At 41.9% G+C, this 19,379-nt stretch overlaps 1 protein-coding gene across 5 annotated transcripts in view; it reads left to right on the forward strand.

The window, feature by feature from the left end:
• Positions 1 to 19,379, forward strand: part of SORCS2 (sortilin related VPS10 domain containing receptor 2) — an 806,006-nt gene that overhangs the window by 735,139 nt on the left and 51,488 nt on the right. For 4 of the 5 annotated variants that reach the window (XM_074951738.1, XM_074951740.1, XM_074951739.1 and 1 more), the window contains exons 12-14: positions 1,397 to 1,473; positions 10,580 to 10,671; positions 11,484 to 11,591. In XM_074951738.1, coding sequence (XP_074807839.1) covers positions 1,397 to 1,473; positions 10,580 to 10,671; positions 11,484 to 11,591 — 277 coding nt within the window. The remainder of the gene's footprint in view (positions 1 to 1,396; positions 1,474 to 10,579; positions 10,672 to 11,483; positions 11,592 to 19,379) is intronic. The other variant, XM_074951742.1, reaches the window with a different exon arrangement.

Consider the following 19,379-nt stretch of genomic DNA (forward strand, 5'->3'; position numbering starts at 1 on the left):
CAGCTTTTTGGCCACTGTCAGAGTAGAGTATATGATTCTACTTCAGGATCTTTTTTTACTTACATAGTTTTTGATACCTACTGTTTTTAAGTGCTGTAAATCTTCCTTCAAATGTTCCTTCCACTGAATAAAATCAGCCAGATAAAACAGGAACAGTGGTTCAGGATGAATAAAGAGGCTAAGATGGTACTTTACATAATGCCATAAGAGAAAAGAAAACCACTCATTCTTATTTATTGCTAATTTTGTGCAGTGCTTCTGCCAAGGTAATCGCAAAAGATATTCACACAGCCTGAGTCTGAGAGATTCTTATTCCAAATACAGTGATCATTGCTTAACCCTACTGGGGGGTTAAGGGATACTATAATAATACTAATAAATAATAGTAATAATTGTAGTTTATTAAAGAGTAAGCAAGAGGCACCTGTTAAACCTTAGGGACTGACCATTTTCCTACAGTTAATGGAGATGCCACTGTGGGGCAATGTGTGAAGAAAGAGGTAAGTTTGTGAACTCTCAGAGGAGGCTGGGACTCACAGCAGGAATGTGTTGCATTCTACACCCTTCCCCACCCCATGCTAGGATCCTTGCCCCTTCCTCGACTTGTAAGCATAACTTGCTCCACTTCACTTTCCTGCCAAGGCCTACCTCTTGCCTCATACTACAAAGCACCAGTGGGTATGTGGAAGCAGGAGAAGATGTGGTAGATGGTTAGATAAACTATGGAGTCCAGAGTGGCTGGCCATCTGGTGAGTGAGGGCAATTTGGCACTTTTGCAGAAGAAGCTTCTTCCCATGTTCATCACACAGGAGCAGTGGGGTTGAGGATGGGCTCTAGTTAGAATGAGGAATGTGAGAGAGATTGAATGAGTCCAGGTGCAGGGAGAAAGGTGTTGTGGCAGGGAAGGAGATGAGAGAACCAGGAAAAGAGATGACACAGCTCCAGTGTCCAAGATAATTCTGAGAAGGTCTGGAGGTCTGGATAAGTCTTCTTATGGGCCTCTCACAAACCATGCTGTTTCTACTCAGGGGAGTCATTTTAAATCATATGGATTAGCCTGACAGTTCCCACCCTGCAGTTACTATCCATCTCTCAACAACCAATTCTGTGGAAATTAAACATATGTAATAAAAACACAGCAAATATTAATTATTGTTACTGCAGAAAATAAAGTAATCCTACTTCATCATTTGGGGCCAGGGTGCACTTGTGACTCTCATTGAAATTAGGCCAGCCCCAGTCAAGGATCCCAGGGCAGAATTTGATTTGATCCTCATCTGTTTTCCTGCCTATTTTGCTAAGGAGAGAGGTAACTGTTTAAGGAGAGAGGTACTATATAAATGCAAGCTTTGCCTTTTTATTTATTTATTTATTTACTTGCTTTCTTTGTGTCCAGGTAATCTGGGCTCCCAGCTCGTTGAGTATAAAGAAGAAATGTACATAACATCTGATTGTGGGAATACCTGGAGGCAGGTAAGGAAGGAGAAATAAGACACTTGAAACTAATTTTGAGCATCAAATTACTATTTTCATTGATTGATCGATTGTAACAACAATTATCACATTTCATGTATTAACTAATTAAGCCTTCTAATCCTCCTGTAGATGTAAGTAGCTATTGTTGTTCCCATTTTACTTTGAAACTGAGATAAAAGGGGAGATTTTCACAAGCAGTAGTGAGAATTAGGTTCCCAGCTGCTATTGATGTTCAGTAGGAATAGGGCACCTATTTTGTCCCTTTGAAAATCTCCTCCTGAGTAACTTGCACAAGGAAGGTGCAAGTCTTTTGGTTTTGTTTTTTGTTTTTTTTTTTTAATTATTAGCCTTATTTCAGGATATTCAGAATGTATATACTCAGAGGTCAGACTTAGGATGCTCACATGCAAAGGTTTTGTACCTGATTAGCTAGAAAGGAAGGAAATCTTTTTTTCCCCCAGTTTAAAATTGGTCAGACCTTCCCCCGCCCCCCCCCCCCCCCGCCCAATGATGTTAATAACAGAATAATAACAACACTTCAAACTTTCCACAGTTTGAAATCACTTAAATCTTGTGCCTTGTGGCCATTTTGCAGGGGTCATCTATCTCCTATTGTTGTCTATGAAATCTCTGCCTCCTGACAGCATAGGAAGTCACCATCTTCCCTAGCTTGACTGAAGTTGGAAGCAGTTGGCGATGGTGGCCAGTTTGAAAGATGGCAATTCTTAATGAGTTTTTCTGAAGGGAAAAGCTTTATGCCTCAACTTCTGCTGATGGATAAACTTTCAGTTCTGAAAAATAGCAGCCAAAATAAGCATTCATCCTACATATTTATTTTCAATTGCTACCTGCTGCACCAGATCAGATCAGATCAGTAGAGGGGGCAGGAGGGAGGAGGACACAAGGGTTTGTGTATGATTGTGTGCATGTGCAGGGAACGTAGGAGGTGCAGTAGAGATGGGGAAATAGGGGTAAGTATGCAAGGAATAAAGAGGATATGGAAAGGAAGGGGGAAATGATGTATGGGCATGCAGGGGCGTGTGAGAAGGTGTAAAGACAGGTAGAAACTGGAGGACAGGAGGGAGAGGTAAACCAGAATATATTCTCTACAGCTGCTTTGCACTGCTCTGGTGAAATAAGGTAGCTATAAACCCACCTTAAGTGACCAATATGGGAATAGTATAAAGCAGCCACAGCATACCTTCAGTGAAAATAGCCCTTAAGCTGAAATCTTTAAAAATGCTTTAAAGTTGCTGCTTCATGTCTTCACATCATTAGAAACATCACATGGTAATAGTGTATTTGGCTTTATTTTGTGTTTGTATATGAAATTTCTAATTAAAAAAAAAGACATTCCCAGTTAAAAACTATAGTAAAATTGATGTAATGTTGAGAGTACATATCACTAATTTAAGGTAAAATACATTACAGGGGTGTTGTAATTACTCCAATACCTAGTGTTATGATCCTAGGAAATTCAGAGTTAAGGTTAACATTTTTAAAAAATCCAAACCTAAGATATGGAATGGACATGCACAGTTAAGGCACCCAAGCAGCTCAATCTTTGGATAGCCTTAACTGTGCCCTTTAAGGACAACATGAGGGAGAAAATGTGACTTTTAATATTTTGTTTAATGTAATCTGAAACAACAAACATGAAAATATCTTAATCATAATCTTATGATAATTGCATGACATCAATTAAGTTTGGAATTTCTTGGATTTACAGTGTTTGGATTTGGGATCATTACAACATCCAAACATCCCTGTAATGTATTTTACTCTCAGTAACAAAACAGAATAGTATAACGTGAAAGATGAACATGATATTAAATCAAATAGGTAGTAACCTAAGGGCCTTCAGGAAATGAAAACCAGCTTTGAATGAGATTCCTTCCCCACTCAGGCTTTATAACAGTTTTGGGCCTCATTGAACAATTTTCTGCTGTCCATTTTTTTAAAACCGCGACTGGCCTGTCTAGTATTGAGGGTGATTTTAGTATTTTTCCACTTTGTAGCGTAACACCGACAGACCCCAGTCATTGGCGGGCGGAATCAAACCTGAGACTTCTGAAGCTTAGTGCATGAGCTTCTACTGCATGAGCTAAAAGCCAGCTGGCTAGTAGCTAAGTCTGTAGAGCAGACTCATTTTATCTCTCTAAGTGGTCTCAGTGCCACTAGATGGGACAGAACACCACACCCAGAAAATGTGTGGATTACAGTAGCACTCTGATAGTGATGATGATGATTATTATTATTGCAGAAGAGTGTAGCACCATTGTGCTAGGGGATGAGTAAACAAATAGTAAGAGACAGAAATTACCCAAGTAGCTTGCAGTTTAAATAGACAAAAAAAATATTGGGGAAATAGCATTATCCCTGTTTCACAGGGTGGACATCTAAGACTCAATTGTGAGAGATCAATTGTGTGGTCCAAGGTTACACAGAAAGTCTGTGACATGGCCAGAAATTGAAGGCAGATCTCTTGAGTTCCAGTCCAGTGCCTTAATTACAAGACCATCCTTCTCTCTACATGATACCTCTGTATTAGACAAGGTAGAGAAACCTTTGCTTAAGCAGGACAAGGCTCAGCAACTTTGTAACCATCCAGGCACCAAAGAGAGGTACAGATTTTCTTCTCCAAGCAACCAAGAGATGGGTAGCATCGCTAACAAGCACAACAAACAAGAGGGGCTGGAATCACTCCCTTTCAACAGCCAGGAAGAGAGAGTCAGCTAAGACAATTGTAGGAAAGTGTTCCAGCTTGGAATTTAGGAATGGATTTTTCTTGGTGAACTACACAGGGGACTGCATGCATTTTTGCCTAGCTTTGAGTTCAAGGTAATGCAGAATTAAATCTCATAGGATAAATCCTCACCAGGTGTAAATCAGCATGGCTCCATTGACTTTATGCTGACTTTTACTAGTAGAGAATCTGTTCTGGTGTATCAACAGCTGTTGCAGTAACAAAGACATAAACAATACACCATGAGAGAGAAAACAGTTGGCATTATTATGAAGCAAATAAAATTCCCTAAATATTACAAAAGAGCTACAAAGGATGGAGGACGCATGAGGTTCCAATGGTGTTACCCTGTAGCAGCTGGCCACCTGAAATGACTAAACAAGTTCTAGTTAGTGGAGATCATCACTAATTCATTAATTTGATTGTAGTTATGGAGAGAATTATGATTTGCACAGTTGAGACTTGCGTATTTGAACTGCTTATGAGCATAGATAAGCATGCTGCAGTGGACTAGAAGCTAGGAGCTCCTGAGTTCTAATGTCCGCTCCGATGCTAACTTCACTTTTTACTTTGGGAAAGTCCCTCTTAGAGGATAGGGGTTACCATGTTTCCTTAGGTGGGAATTTGGGGTAATATTTATTTCTGTAGTGTACTTCATTGGGTGAATTAGTTCATGTTATTACAGTGTTCTGAAGATGAAAAGCTACTCCTATAAGTGATAGGTGTTTATACTGTGAACAAACAGAAAATTAGGAAAAGATGGAGATACATATTCGTGCTATTCCCTGTGTATCTTAATGGAAACAGAGGGCTTGACCACACTCACCTAGGCATTATTTATTCCTCTTACTCACTAATGGAAGGTAGAAGGTTATCGCAATATGATTTTAATATTCCTTTCTGTTAAAGCATTGGCAGAGTGCCAGTATTATTCACTGGAAAGTGAATTAGTCCTGGAACACTTTATGCCCTTTTCAACTGCACACTCAAGAATAAATAGCACTACGTTGTATTAGATGCTCATGTTGTTCATAACTATTTTCTATTGGCTCTGCCATTTGGATGGTTTAGACCTACATCTAACTTATCGTGAGTCTTAAATTATATGAATTATTGAACATGCATATTATGGGCCCAGGTAAGAAGTCCTTCCTTGGTCTTTAGTCATAGACTGAATAGAGACTTAAGAACTAAGCCCTATGGGCCTGATCTGATACCCATTGAATTCACTGACATTCTTTCCACTGACTTCAGTGGGATTTGAATCAGGTCCTGATCTGAAATTCTTCCATAGATTCAATAAATGTTTCTGTTTCTCATTAAAGTCTTGTTTACTGTTGCTATTTTCAGTCCCTTCTCTATAGACAATATTTACACCAAAAGATAGATATAAAAACATTCCAAGGAATAGGTGAAATTAAACAAGCAATCAGTACCAGCAGAACGGAATCACAGCTTTAAGAAGAATATAGAGTAAAACTATGGTACCCAAGCTGTATAACCACGAGCTGTACTTCCCTCAGTGGTATCCATCCAGCTCCAGCGCCCTCTGAAGTGTCACACATATGCATTGGTGTAAGGGGAGCAGCCAGCTGCCCCCTCCTTCAGTTCCTTCTTACCACCAGTGATGTTGCTGGAACGTCCCCTTGCCTCAGCAAGCTTTCCTTTTCAACTGTGCCTACTTGTGAATCTCTTATATATATTTCTGAGAAAGCTTGTATAGTTTGTTAGTTCCCTTAGTGCATAAGTTAGAAATAGTTAGTTAGTCCCCTATGGGACTTAGCCTAGAGACAGGGCATGGTCTGATTCCCCAGGCTTCAAGCCTTGTGACTACTGCAAAAAACCTATGCCAGACAGTGATCCCCATCAAAGCTATCTGAAGTGTTTGGGGGAGACCCACGTGGACAACAAGTGTTGCATTTGTAAAAGTTTCAAGCCGCAACCCAAATGCGCTCCTTATGGAGTTGGCCCTTACAGCGGCTTCTGAGCTGGCTAGATCAAACTCCTCTCCAAGCACCACAGCATCCCCATCCCTGGTACCTGTTAAAAAGCAAAGAAAGACCGGGAGAGGGAATTCTCCTGTGTCCTGTAAAAGGAAGGAGAGAGCCAGAGGAAAACGCAGGGCAGCTCCTCTCCTCTGGACGATGACCAGGCTGCAGCACCCGTGAGCTGTCGAATCCCCTTTGAGACCCCGGGAAGCAACAGAGGCACTCAGCACCTGGCAGTACCGTCCATGCCAGAGGCCTTTCAGGCTGCTAAGGACATATTGCCCCTTCTCATGCCACCCATGCCGAACCAGAGGGGTGCCCCATTCGAGGGGTAAACCAGCCCTGGGACCTTTCCAGTGGTCCCCATCAATGTGGCACCGCTCCCCGATGAAGGGGGTGCCCCACCAGTGTTCACCTGAGCACTGCTGCCAACCCCCGGATATGGGTCGGCTTACCTGTCAGCATTCCCAGCGTAGTTCCCAGGACTCTAGGCAGCCTTCCCCAGGATCCCAGTGCCAATTGGCAGCTCTCTGGTGCAGACCTGTGGAGGCACCTCGCCAGTCCCCAGAGTCCCGGCACCGATCCCCAGAGCAGCCGAGTCCATCTCCAAACTCGTGGCACCACTCCGGAGAGTCAAGATGCTAGTCCCCAGAGTCCCATCATCTGTCTCTGGTTCACTGCTACAGATCCCCATGGGCACATCAACGAGCTCCTGAGCCAAGACGTTGATCCTCTCGCTCCTGCTTTCACTCCTGGTCCATGGAGCAGCACCGCTCTCAAAGTGTGAGGTGTCAATCACTGGGGTACAGGCACCGTTCTGCCAAACGCTGCCACCGGTCACTGGAGGCGCGGCACCGAGAGCCATCTTCCCAGTACAGGTCAGCAGTGGAGACCTACACAGAGGGCTGACAGCCCAGGAACAGGGTAAACAGGCAGCATCAGTACCGTCCTGGTCCCCCAGATGAGTCTCTCCCTCTTCAGGCTCAGAGAGTGAGGAGGAGGATTTGCTTGCAGTCCAAGGCCACCCACTTGGGGCATCAGTATTCCCATCGGGACCACCAGTGGCCACAGGGCCTCAGGGCCAATGGCTGCCTCCCTGGCAGCTATGGAACCCCTCGGGGTTTCCCCAACAATCACAGGGGCAACAATCAGACTCAGGGCATCTGAGAAAGAGTGACAGTCTCCTGCCCACCCCCGGACTTGGAAGCGGAGTCAGTGCAAGGTCCCCAGGATCAGCCAGCCTCGGCTGAGGCACCCCCGGTGGAGGCTGCAGAGTTGGCAAACCCGCCGTTACCTGCCTCCTCATCCTCTTCACCTGATGAGTTGGTAGCGGGACCTTCCCACACGGTTCCCAAGGATGATGTAAAGGGTAACCAGGAGCTTCTAAAGAGGGTGGCATCTAACCTGGGGTTCGAGGCTGAGGAGTTGGCGGAACCCTCCAACTCACTGTTTGATTTTTAAGCGCAGCAGTCCCTTCCAAGGTGGCTTTGCCCGTCCACGAGACAGTGGTAAAGCTGATCAAGGCCTTGTGGCCAACTCCCTCCTCCCTGCCCCCCATCTCCAAGGGGGAAGAGAGAAAGTATTACGTCCCTACTAAGGGATTTGAATACCTGTATACAAACCCCACTCCAAGCTCACTGGTGGTATCAGCAGCCAATGATAACGAAAGACAGGGCCAACCGGGATTGACCCCTAAGGATAAGGAGGTGAAGATGCTTGATCTCTTTGGCAGAAAGATTTATTCTATGGCCAGCCTCCAGCTAAGAGCGGCCAACCAGCAGGCCTTACTTGGCCATTATGATTTTAACATCTGGCAGTCCATGGCTAAGTTTGCAGACTTGTTGCCAGAGAAGCCCAGAAAAGAGTTCCTGGCTATTCTGGATGAGGGCAGAGCTGTGGCAAGGGCAGCCCTCCAAGCGGCCTCAGATGCAGTGGACTATGCTGCCCGGACCATGGCTTCGGCCATTTCCATGAGGCGTCCAGGTTGCAATCGTCAGGCCTGTTGGTGGAGGTTCAGCAGTCCATCCAGGACCTCCCCTTCGATGGCCTGGCACTGTTCATGGGACAGACAGCAAGTTACATGACCTGAAAGACTCTGTGCATTACTCGATGCATTATGCCATCACCCAGCAGGCCAGAGATGATGCTGGATTTGGCAATGCTGTGTTGCAATCAACACGTCTATGAACTCCTACCAACCTCGGGTACTGCTTGGGAGTCACTTAAAATGGAATGGACATGAGCAATCGCTCGAAGAAGAAAAACGGTTATTAATCTTTCGTAACTGTTGTTCTTCAAGATATGTTGCTTATGTCCTTTCCATGACCCACCGTCCTTCCCCTCTGTCGGAATTCCGGCAAGAAGGATCTGAGGGAGGGGAGAGCCGCCGGCACCCCTTATACCAGCACATATGGGCGCCACTCCAGAGGACGCCAGAGCCAATCCCCTACGGATACCACTGAGAGAAAAACTTACAGCACTGGTTCACGTGGTGAGCACACACACCTATAATGGAATGGACATGAGCAACACATCTCAAAGAACAACAGTTACAAAAGGTTACTAACCGTTTTTTTTTTTATTTGAACAGAAGTTCAGAGAAGGTTTGTAGAGGAATCCAAACTTTGTTTATCCGATTACATCTGATCGGATCCTTTTGAAGTGCGTCTAAAATTAGTGTCTATCCATTGCTGAATTCTCTAAAATATGCAGCTGTATGTAATAAGCAGACAGGACTATAAATTTCTCATATCTGGTGCTGGTCTGTAAATGGAAGAGAGCCAAAGGGATTCTTGAAACTACAGGATTCCTTTTAAATAAGTTCTTATTAGGTGAGAGAAAGATATGCAGCCAAGCTTCTAGCTAGGGTATTCCTGCTTAATTAATGCTTCCTCATTCCTTGGAGTGAATGTGAATGTACTTGGGGGGGTAAAGGGTTTTCTTCTACACTTCAGTCTTCACTGATATGGCTTCAAAATGAGTAAAGAGAACCTGTTAGCATTGTCGGTATTTTCTCGTTCTCAAAGGCAAAGTAAAGCAAACGTCTTGTTCACTTTTCTTTGTCAGGTTGTATAACGGGTAGAATGTCTGTGTATTAGTTTTCAAGGAGTGTGCATTAATGCTCACTTTATCTCATGCTGCTGTGTTAAATGAAGTTTGACAGACATCTGAAGCAAGCAGACACTTTCTTATGACAAATCTCAGATGTAGAAAGGAAAATATATTTATTTATTTAGTGCTTCCAGTGATTCAGGCTAAGCTTTTTCCTTTTTTTCCTTTTCCTTCCTCATGCTTTGATCAGTTATTTCGGCTCTGAGCTTTCAAAGGATTATTTTAATTTTCCTGGTATATAGTCTCCATTAAGCCTAGGTATTGTTTAGATAGGTTGCTGTTGAAAAGTCTGCGCTGACCAACAGCTGCCCCACAATAGTGTGAGAGAGCTAATATTTCCCTCTGCTTAAAATAGGAAATAACTGTGTATCTCAGATACCATTGTATACTAACTTGATCAATCTAGCATTTGTAATAGTAATCACCATACTCTTATTTTCCTTTGGTTGTTTGGCTGCAATTTCAATAGTTTATGAATATCAAGAATATTGAGATTCAGGACTTCCACCAGAGAGATTTTTGTGCAAATCTTTGAGCTGTGGAAAAGAGAGGGAAGAACCCTACATTTATCCTCAAATCTTGGTTATGATTCATCGCTTGTGTCACCAAGCCAGTATCACATATGTCCTAACTTTTTAGACCATTCAAAAGTCACAAAGTGACCTCATTGTTAAACTGCACAGAGTCTATAGTTAGACAAACTAAGTATTAATAATAGCTTCTTTATCCTGAAAATATAACTCCTACCAATTTACATCATGTTCTGTACATTTTGAAGAATGTGTTAGAATCTCACAGACAGAAATAACTTTCCTGTTTTTCTTAGAATTACACTTCAAGGCATGCTATTTTGCAAGACATATAGAATATGACAAATACCTTAAGTAAGTTGTTAGGTCACAAAAAGATATATAGTGGGAAAGAATAAAGAATGCATATTGTTAGAAGCACAAGTCTGGGCAGAGATCACCTACCGGCATTTTTATTTGACTGTGATTTGAGCCTGAACATTTCCCAATTCACCAGCATAATTTTTTTTTCCTTCACAACCGAGAGAACTTGATCCACATGGTAGAACCAGTCTTTAATAACTGTGTACAATGTAGGAATAAAACTAATTATTATGTACTTTTGAATTTATTTAACAAAGCAGACTGTTAGAAAGCCATAACTTGATAAGTATATTAATAATGTTTTGGTAATGCATTTTATTTTTTCCAACCCAGACATCTGCTTGGTCTTTTTATCTGATTTCTAGGTCTTTGAAGAAGAACATCACATCTTGTATCTGGACCATGGTGGAGTCATTGTGGCCATCAAAGACACTTCTATCCCTCTGAAAATACTCAAGTAATGCTGCAGTCAGTTATAGTAGGGTTATTACATATTCAAGACCTCAAACGTACTTCAGAATTACTCAGTAATGTGCTTTTCAGTAAGTTTGTGTAAGAAATCTAGGTGGAGCCACTTTAATTTAACATTCGTTAAACCAACAAAATGCAGGTGGACATTTTATTAAAGGATTCTCAGTGGAGTTGTTGGTAAAGTAGTTTGCTACAGCATTAATAATAACACTTGTTTTGCGTCAGTATGGCCCTGTTCATTCAAAAGCTTCCCAAAGTGGACTGCAGTACAAACTATACACAGAGGTCACTTAATCCACCACTAAAATCCAGTGACTATTTTAACAGTATACACTAACATTGCCCTGCAGATTGGGGTAGGGAGTAAACTTATAGCTGTAGGATGCATTTAGGGAGGCAGTATACAGTTGCCCATATTGGAATTTTAGAATAGCATGCAGAGCTATCACCTCTAGAATTATGCAAAAAGTAATGTATATGTACTGAATGCAAGTGATCAATGCTTCAATTTTACATAATGGTATTTTACATAATGATAATACTCACACGTATATGAGCCAAGTTTGTGATCAATTGTCTGGGGAGCGCAAATATGAGGAATTAGGGTGAAATATAGGAAAGCAAAGAGATTTCTTGGTTTTTTGTCATTTAGAGGAAGATTATTCCCAGTTTTTGCAACTGTGTGTTGGTGATCCTGAGTCCTATGGAATCTCCTCTTGTGATTTTATCCAACATAATACCATAATTATAATATTTATTTAAGAATGCAATGAATGGAAGACATTTCTCTCTTTAAAGGTTCAGCATAGATGAAGGTCAGACATGGAGCACACATAATTTCACCAGTACATCAGTTTTCGTAGATGGGCTACTCAGTGAACCTGGAGACGAGACTTTAGTCATGACGTAAGTTTTTGTTTATTTAGGCTACCTGTCAGCAATGCACTTAATCATGGGCTTAACTTTAAACAGGTGAGTAGTCCCTGCATCTGGAGCTTTAGTGTCTTGCAATCATGTGGCCTTTCACCATGACTAGGTCTGAACAGCACTAACAAGCAGCCTATCCTTAAAATGATCTGAATCAGATATTTCAAATGTAAATATGAAGCATTGTGTTTTATAGTCTGTTTTTCATAGTTATGACCTGAAACAGTGGAAAATTATGGGCATAAATGGATATCTGAAAACTGTTCTTTCACATTATTTCCCCTCTGTTTTCTGCAGACTCTAAGGTGTTATTCAATAATAATAGGTTTCTTGCTTTTTCTGTTATAGAAATTGTCTTCACAGTGTAAACCAATATGCTGTTGTCCTAGTAACCTAGCATTGTAATAAATTATGTGTAACCAAACATCCTGTAAAAAAATACACATTCTCCCCACTTCTCTGTAGTTTTTGTGATGGATCCTATTAATAGAATTTAATATAAATATGGGCCTGAGCCACAAAGTTTGCTTTCGTATATGCACTTTCCCACTCTGGTCCCAAATTCTAATATTATTAGACCATCTGATCCTAAGAAACAAATACCCAATCAGTACCTCTATCCTTGTGTTGATTGGAGGAATAGGTGGGGAGGGAAAATGAAATTTAAACCCCATTTGCACATATTTGGGAGCTGTTTTGGGACTGGCAGAGCCCCGAACACTTAAGGGCCCTGAAAAGTAGAGATTGGCCTGAATACAGTGTGTTCCCAGGTGCTGGAAATGGAGCTGCCGCATTGCTGTGTCAGCAGCTCTTCACTGACATGTGAGCCCATCTACACACCAGATACTCCCTGGAGCTGTTTCCACCCCCTTTAACACCCCTTCTCACCACCAGAGTGGCATAAAGGGATTGCAGCACAGAAGCAAATCGGACCCACTGTAATTAGAGCAGATTCACCCTGTTGAAAGCCTCAGAGATGAATTTGGCCTGTTGTCATCTCACTATCTTTCTGCCCCCAAAAGCAGGTCTTATGATTTCTTGTTGTACTTTCTGGTCTGGAAAGAAATTGAAGCTTTCTCTGTTAAATCTTTCTGGGATTTTTCTCCTTTCCCAACCTTTCTTCCCTCTGTCAATGGTGAAGGATGAGATCATGGCTTCTTGTCTTGTTAACTGCTGGTACCAAGCTGTGTACAAACCACTGGGTCTGTTGGGGATGTTGAGGGAGTTACTATGCCTACCTTACTCTTGGAAATTTTGAAAGTGCCCAGTCTCTTAGAAACCTACGTAGGAGAAGATTCACTCCCCATCTAAATTTGGGTCTCCCACTTAGCCACCTCCTACGACTACCTGTTGCTGCTATGGTGAGCTATTTTTGCCTCTGTATACCTAGGTATAAAATTTTACAGAGAGGCTGTTATGCCACAGTTTAAGATTTCAGGAAGTTAAAATGTGGTTCCATTTTGAAAAGTGACTCTAAATTTCCTCATTAGATTTCATGTTCATCTCTCATTATTTCCGTATCTAATTTGCTTTGTTTACAAGTCAAAAGATATATATATATATTTAAGCTAACAGTCCAGTGAAGTCAGGCTGGGATTTGAGAATCAAGCTTGGTTCTTTCTTTCTGAGGCATTGTTCATCCCAGAATTAAAGTTTGTTTTGTTTGTTTGTGATGAGGGGATTTCCTCTAGGACAGATCCAGTTTTATCCTATATTCCAAGGACCTGAGCACAGCTCTGTTCACAGCTAATTAATACGAATGTTTCAGTTGACATAATGTGAGAGAATGCTGGGAAGTGACTCAAAGTGCCACTCTTGCAGGGACTTAACATGTTGCCTTCCCAGTGGTCCCAGCCTCTATAAGTGTTGGTAGGAAGGGGCACCACATTGGTCTATCATTGGACATTGAAGCTGGAACTCCATATTTAAATTTTCACTTAAATCCTAACATAGACACCTCCATCCACTGAACTCCCTCTCTTCCCCACGTCAAAAAACCCCAAATATTAAAACACCCCAAGTAGAGTTTTTTCCTCAAAAAGGAAGGTGGGCCAGAGACCCCATTAAGTCCATGAGCGACTTTGCCCTTGTTATTGATTTTATGTGGAAGGCACTCAGATACTGCGGTGATGGGAAGCAATATAAAACCCTAAAATAGAAAGATAGATAATCCAACTGTGAATCAAAATTTTAAAACATTATATATATATATATATATATATATATATATATAAAATATTATACAAATATAATTTCACATGGCATTTGCATCTGGTTCTGGTTTAATATACATGATGGAAAGCTTCTTCAATTATTTCTTTCTTAGCATTTTGTGTATCTCTCTGTTAAATCAGTAACTCATTCCAATACAATGTTTTTTTCCCCTGTGTTTGTCACTGTCTGAGAGTAGAAATAACTCCTCCATTTGCCAGTTATTTCTTAGTTTTTACACTTGCCTGAAGTTGTTTGGCTAACGTGCCCTTGGAAAACCTGTCATGTTCTATTTCAGCATCTCTTACAGATTTTTTTTTATCTCATTTGATCTGTGGGGATATACCATCACTTTAATCTAAGTTCTTATCAAAATAATCGTTGGTACTTTCTGTGGGGCCACAGATCCACACACAGCACTCTGGGTTTAGGGTCTGTGGCAAATATGATGGAAACTATTGAACATGAATTGCTTGCTTGCTTAATGTAACATTTCTCATTTGAAACATCACTGTAACATTCAAAAGTGATTGCAAGAGATTTTCTACTTGTTCATACAAAACTAGTGAATAAGGGCCTATGATGACCATTTGGGCAGTTTTTTTCATGCCATAAGGGCAACTGGACTTCCATGAGATTATGCCACTTAATTTTTTTTTAATCTGTACATAATGGCTGCGTGGGGCACTGCAAATCCTCTAAAACATGCAACATGTTAAAAATAGGCCCTCCAAAGTCTGTAAGATACCTATAGCTCTGATCTAAGATACATAGATTCATGAGCAAAGTTATCATCATCTTCCGAACTATGGAACTGGGGATCAGATTCTCATACTTTTACAGCAGTTTAGCAGCACCTTACTGCACAAGCAGTCCTACTGCAGTCACTGAAAGCAGAGTAAGTTACTATTCAAAGTAAGTAGGGCTACCACGCTCTAGTCTTACAAGATTTGAAACACTGTCCCATATTCACCAATTTTGTATGAATTAAAGGGAAGAAAACGTTCTGCACAATGTGTTGCTAGTTGTATTTATTTCAGCTTGCTTACCTCACCTGCCTAATGCTTAACACATTCTCCCTCCCATGAGCGCCCTTGCCTGCTTGTCCTGTTTGATTTCATGTCAAAAACCTTCTGTTATACTTCCTAACTAAGGGCATGGCTACGGTGCAACTGGAGATGTGACTGCAGCTCAGGTAAGTGAACCTGTGCTAACTTTCGTCTAGCTAGTGTGGCTGAAGATAGAAGTGGGCTAGGAGCACGAGTATGTACACAGAGTTCTGGGCAAGCCTGTGCAGACCACACTGAAATTTGCACTGCTGCAGCTTCACTGCTACTTTTAGCTGTGCTAGCTACACTAAAGCTAGCACAGGTAGCCTCTACAAGCTGCAATCATGCCTTCAGTTGACATGTGGACATACCCTAGTGTAAGTAATTCAGATCCTCTTTTTAAAACCTCACACTTCTCGGGTCAATGATTGATTTTTACAGTAACTTGCTTCTTCTGAGAAATGTCATCCACTGGTATACCTTTCTGTAAAAAAATATCTTCCACCTTTTCCATGGTATGAGACAGAGGCTGAGTTTTCTGCTGACAAGACAAACTGGTACATACTGATAATTATGGCTCTGATAGCAAATTGATTATAGTATCTTCCATCATGGGGGATCCCCAAAGCACATTACAAACTAGGGAACTGCTTCTGCACCTCTTCCTTGGACAAAATTCTAATTGCGTTTTGGGGGTCTGTCCCCTCTTCCATGACATCAATAGGAATATTGTCCAAGTAAAGAGTGCAGGATCAATATACTCTGCATACATCATGAGAGATGTAACCATCTCTGGCATAAGAGGGCAATAACCCGTGGTGGGTGCAGTAACACTGCAACAGTATATGGGGAGGGTACATTTTGGTTAAGCCTTTCACGGCTAATGCATGTTCCTTCAAAAAATGTCATGGGATCTTTTAGGTATACACAGAGCAGATACAAATCCAGGGCAAAATCCTGGCCCCATTGAAGTCAGTGGCAAAAGTCTCATTGAATTAAATAGGGTCTGGATTTCCCCCTCAGCTTTTAAGATTTCATCCAAAAGATAGATACACAATAAACATTATGGGAAAAGGCATCATTGGACCCAATAAGATCCCGAGTCTGTGCCCCACTGAAAGCAAAGGTAGGAATAGTTCTTTAATGGAAGAAACAATCACAAACCCAGTGTGTTTTGTTTATCTACCTAAGGAGGTTGGAGAGACAAGGTGGGTGAGGTAATATCTTTTATTGGACCAACTTCTGTTGGTGAAAGAGACAAGCTTTTGAGCTACACAGAGCTCTTCTTCGGGAGGAGCGGGGTTGGACTGAGCCAACTTTGGCTGTGACTTGAACCTGTATTTTATATCTAAATCTTAAAACATTAAACCATCTCTCCAACCATATCCAAAATAGATACATGCAAATGACAAAAAATATGCATTCCACTCTGTTCTACTAAGTTTTGAGCACTGTGAAGTATATATCTTGTGGAGAGAACATGTGCCATGTAGGCATCAATATGCAGTTGTATTGTATTAGAGTTCTGTAAGTAAAGAACCACATTTCAGTATTCGTTGTTTATTCAGTGAGGGTTTGTTAATGTTTTTTTATGAAGTAAATGAAATAAGTACAGTAATTTTATTTAAAATAACACATACTCAAATACAGTCATTTTTATTTTGTCTTAAGCTCTTAAAAAGTGGAAATTACTACTACATAATGACAGGTTTCAGAGTAACAGCCGTGTTAGTCTGTATTCGCAAAAAGAAAAGGAGTACTTGTGGCACCTTAGAGACTAACCAATTTATTTGAGCATAAGCTTTCGTGAGCTACAGCTCACTTCATCGGATGCATACTGTGGAAATATGCATCCGATGAAGTGAGCTGTAGCTCACGAAAGCTTATGCTCAAATAAATTGGTTAGTCTCTAAGGTGCCACAAGTACTCCTTTTCTTCTTACTACATAATGTTATACTTTATAATATATTGCACTGGGGAAAAAAGTCTGTCTTGTACTTACTAGCACTGAGTTGAGTAATGGCCCCACTTAGTGGAAAAAGGAGGAATTTTATGTATGTCTGAAATACAACTCTCTTAAAAGTAAGCAGCTTACATAGGGAAGGTTTCAAACCTGTGTTTTTTTAAATAACATAAACAATATGCATTATTGTACCCCAAAGTCTAGTTTAGTTAGGATTGCAGTATAGCCCTGGTATCTCTGGCATCTTTGATAGAGCAGGCCACAAGGACTTGTGGACCCATTTGTTGGGCTGTGTCATGGGGTTGATTCACCTGCCACCCTTTGGGACGGGGGACGGGTGCGTTACAACCCCACAGTAGCATCTGTAGGACTGTCCTCAGTCACGGGGCTGCATGGCCCTGTGGCCTTAGTCAGTGATGCAACCCTTGCAATCGGCAGCGTGGCCTAGTGTCCAGAGTCAGTAACTCAGCCCTGGTTATCAGGGCAGTGCAGCCTAGCAGCCGGAGTCAATAATACGGCCCTCGCTAGCAGGGCAGTGCGGCGTAGCAGCCGGACTCAATAGTGCTAGTGAGCTGGTGGGCAGTGGCTAGGATAGGGGACCGGGGCCTGCCCTCTCCACCGGGTCCCAAACCAGTGCCCTGTCGGTGGTGGGGTTGCCCACTACCTGCTTGGCGGGGATCCTACCAAAACACGCCGAGCCTGTCTTCGGTTCTACAACCACTTCCCCGCCAAGTTTCCCTGAGTCACTTCCTACCCGACAGTATCATATCTGGGTCTCCGCAGCCTCTTCCCTCTCTGTGGCGTCCCGAACCAGTGGGTCGGGGTTCAACTCTGGCTGGTTGGCTGGCCTTCACGACCTGGAATGCAGGCAGTCCTCCACCATGAGTATCAGCAGCACACCTTCATCCTTGCCGGTGGTCAGCCCAGACAGAGCTGCTGTGCTGCTTTTTATATCCTGTCTCCAGATGGAGCCCAGCAGAGCCAAGGGGGCATGGCCTCCTCGGCCAAGAGGGAGTGGTTAACCCCTGTTGCACCAGTGTGGGGTTGATACACCCCGTCACAGACCAGATGTAGGGATTTCCTCAAGGAGTTTCCTTATAGGGATTCTATTCCTTCATGCATTGAAACACCACGATGTTAGATATCAGCAACTGCTCACGTTCCTACAGAGTTCTTTGCTGGGGTCCTGCAAGGTTCCGTCATGTCCCTTCTGATTTTTAACATGATTATATGGCTGCTGAGGGAGGTCATGAGATCTTTGGACTGCAGTACTATCAGAGCTGATATTCAGTTGTCTGTCTTTCATTAAACTCAGCTTTCATAGTCCCTAGTGGAAGCAGGATCTTGGATGAAAACTAGCTAGTGTAAGCTTGATCCAGACAAGATAGGAGTGATATTAGTGGGTTACATATTAGAGGGAAACATTTGGAGGAACTGACTAGATTTGTGACTGCTGTCTCTACTTAGGGGACAGAGTTTTGGGTTCTTAATGGGTCAATTGCCCTTTCCCGCGTGGTAGTGATGGCACAATATGCTGCCTACAGGTTGTAGCTATTCGTTTGTGATGTGGAACTCTTCACAGTTATCCAAGTCTGTATCAATTCAGTGTGTGATGCTACGATGTACTATTTCCTGTTTCAGGAGGACATTCCTCTTCTAGTTCCTATATCAACCAAACAGTGGAGATGGGCTGGGAATTAGGAATCTTGATCTAACATAAAAATAATTACATGTTTTATTTAAATCCTAATTGGGCTTTTAATCCATTTGATCATATATTGTTGTAATTGCTTCGGCTACATTATGGTGACACCCACACTCTAAGTGAATGTAGCCTGAGATCTCTCTACTCTTATATGTTGGAGTCCCAAAAAGGGATTTCATACCCATCGTAAAATATGTCAAGCTGGCCATAAATTTGGTTAAATACTGAATCTGAAATTGCATTAGCACCAGAATAATAATTGCTGAAATATGAAACAGTTTAAAATGTATTTTTCTGAGACAGTAAGTCCTCAGACAGTCCCAGTCGTAGCTAATATATTTAATGCAGGAAAGGAAGCTCTGTTATCATGAGCAAATCCCTAATCACACTTTGCAGCATAATTTATTTCCATGGATGCATCCATTTAAATGAAGACTTTGCTATCCATTTTGCAAGTGATTTAGGCAGGGAGTTTCATAGAACTTGAAGGGTAGAGCCCTGCATGGATACAAAATTTGTATCCGCATCTGATCCACAATCCGCAAACATGGTCTGTGGACCTCTGTGGATATAAAGCAGATATCCACAGATTTTCAAGGCTCTGTTGAAGGGGACTAAATGCCGAACTCCCACTGAAAGGCAATCGGAGTTGGGCACTTGACTCCCTTCGAACCTTGGAAAAGCTTTGAATACTTGAAAATGTTTTATGATCAGCACAGCATATAATGTTATGTTTTTTCTTATGATTCAATCAGAAATCCAGAGAGCGAGAGGAAACCAAGTGTAGTGATTGAATAACAACTCTGGGAGTTTGGGTCCTTTTCCAAGCTCTGTCTCAT

The sequence above is a fragment of the Natator depressus genome, chromosome 4, assembly GCF_965152275.1.
Source record: "Natator depressus isolate rNatDep1 chromosome 4, rNatDep2.hap1, whole genome shotgun sequence".
Lineage (NCBI taxonomy): Eukaryota > Metazoa > Chordata > Testudines > Cheloniidae > Natator > Natator depressus.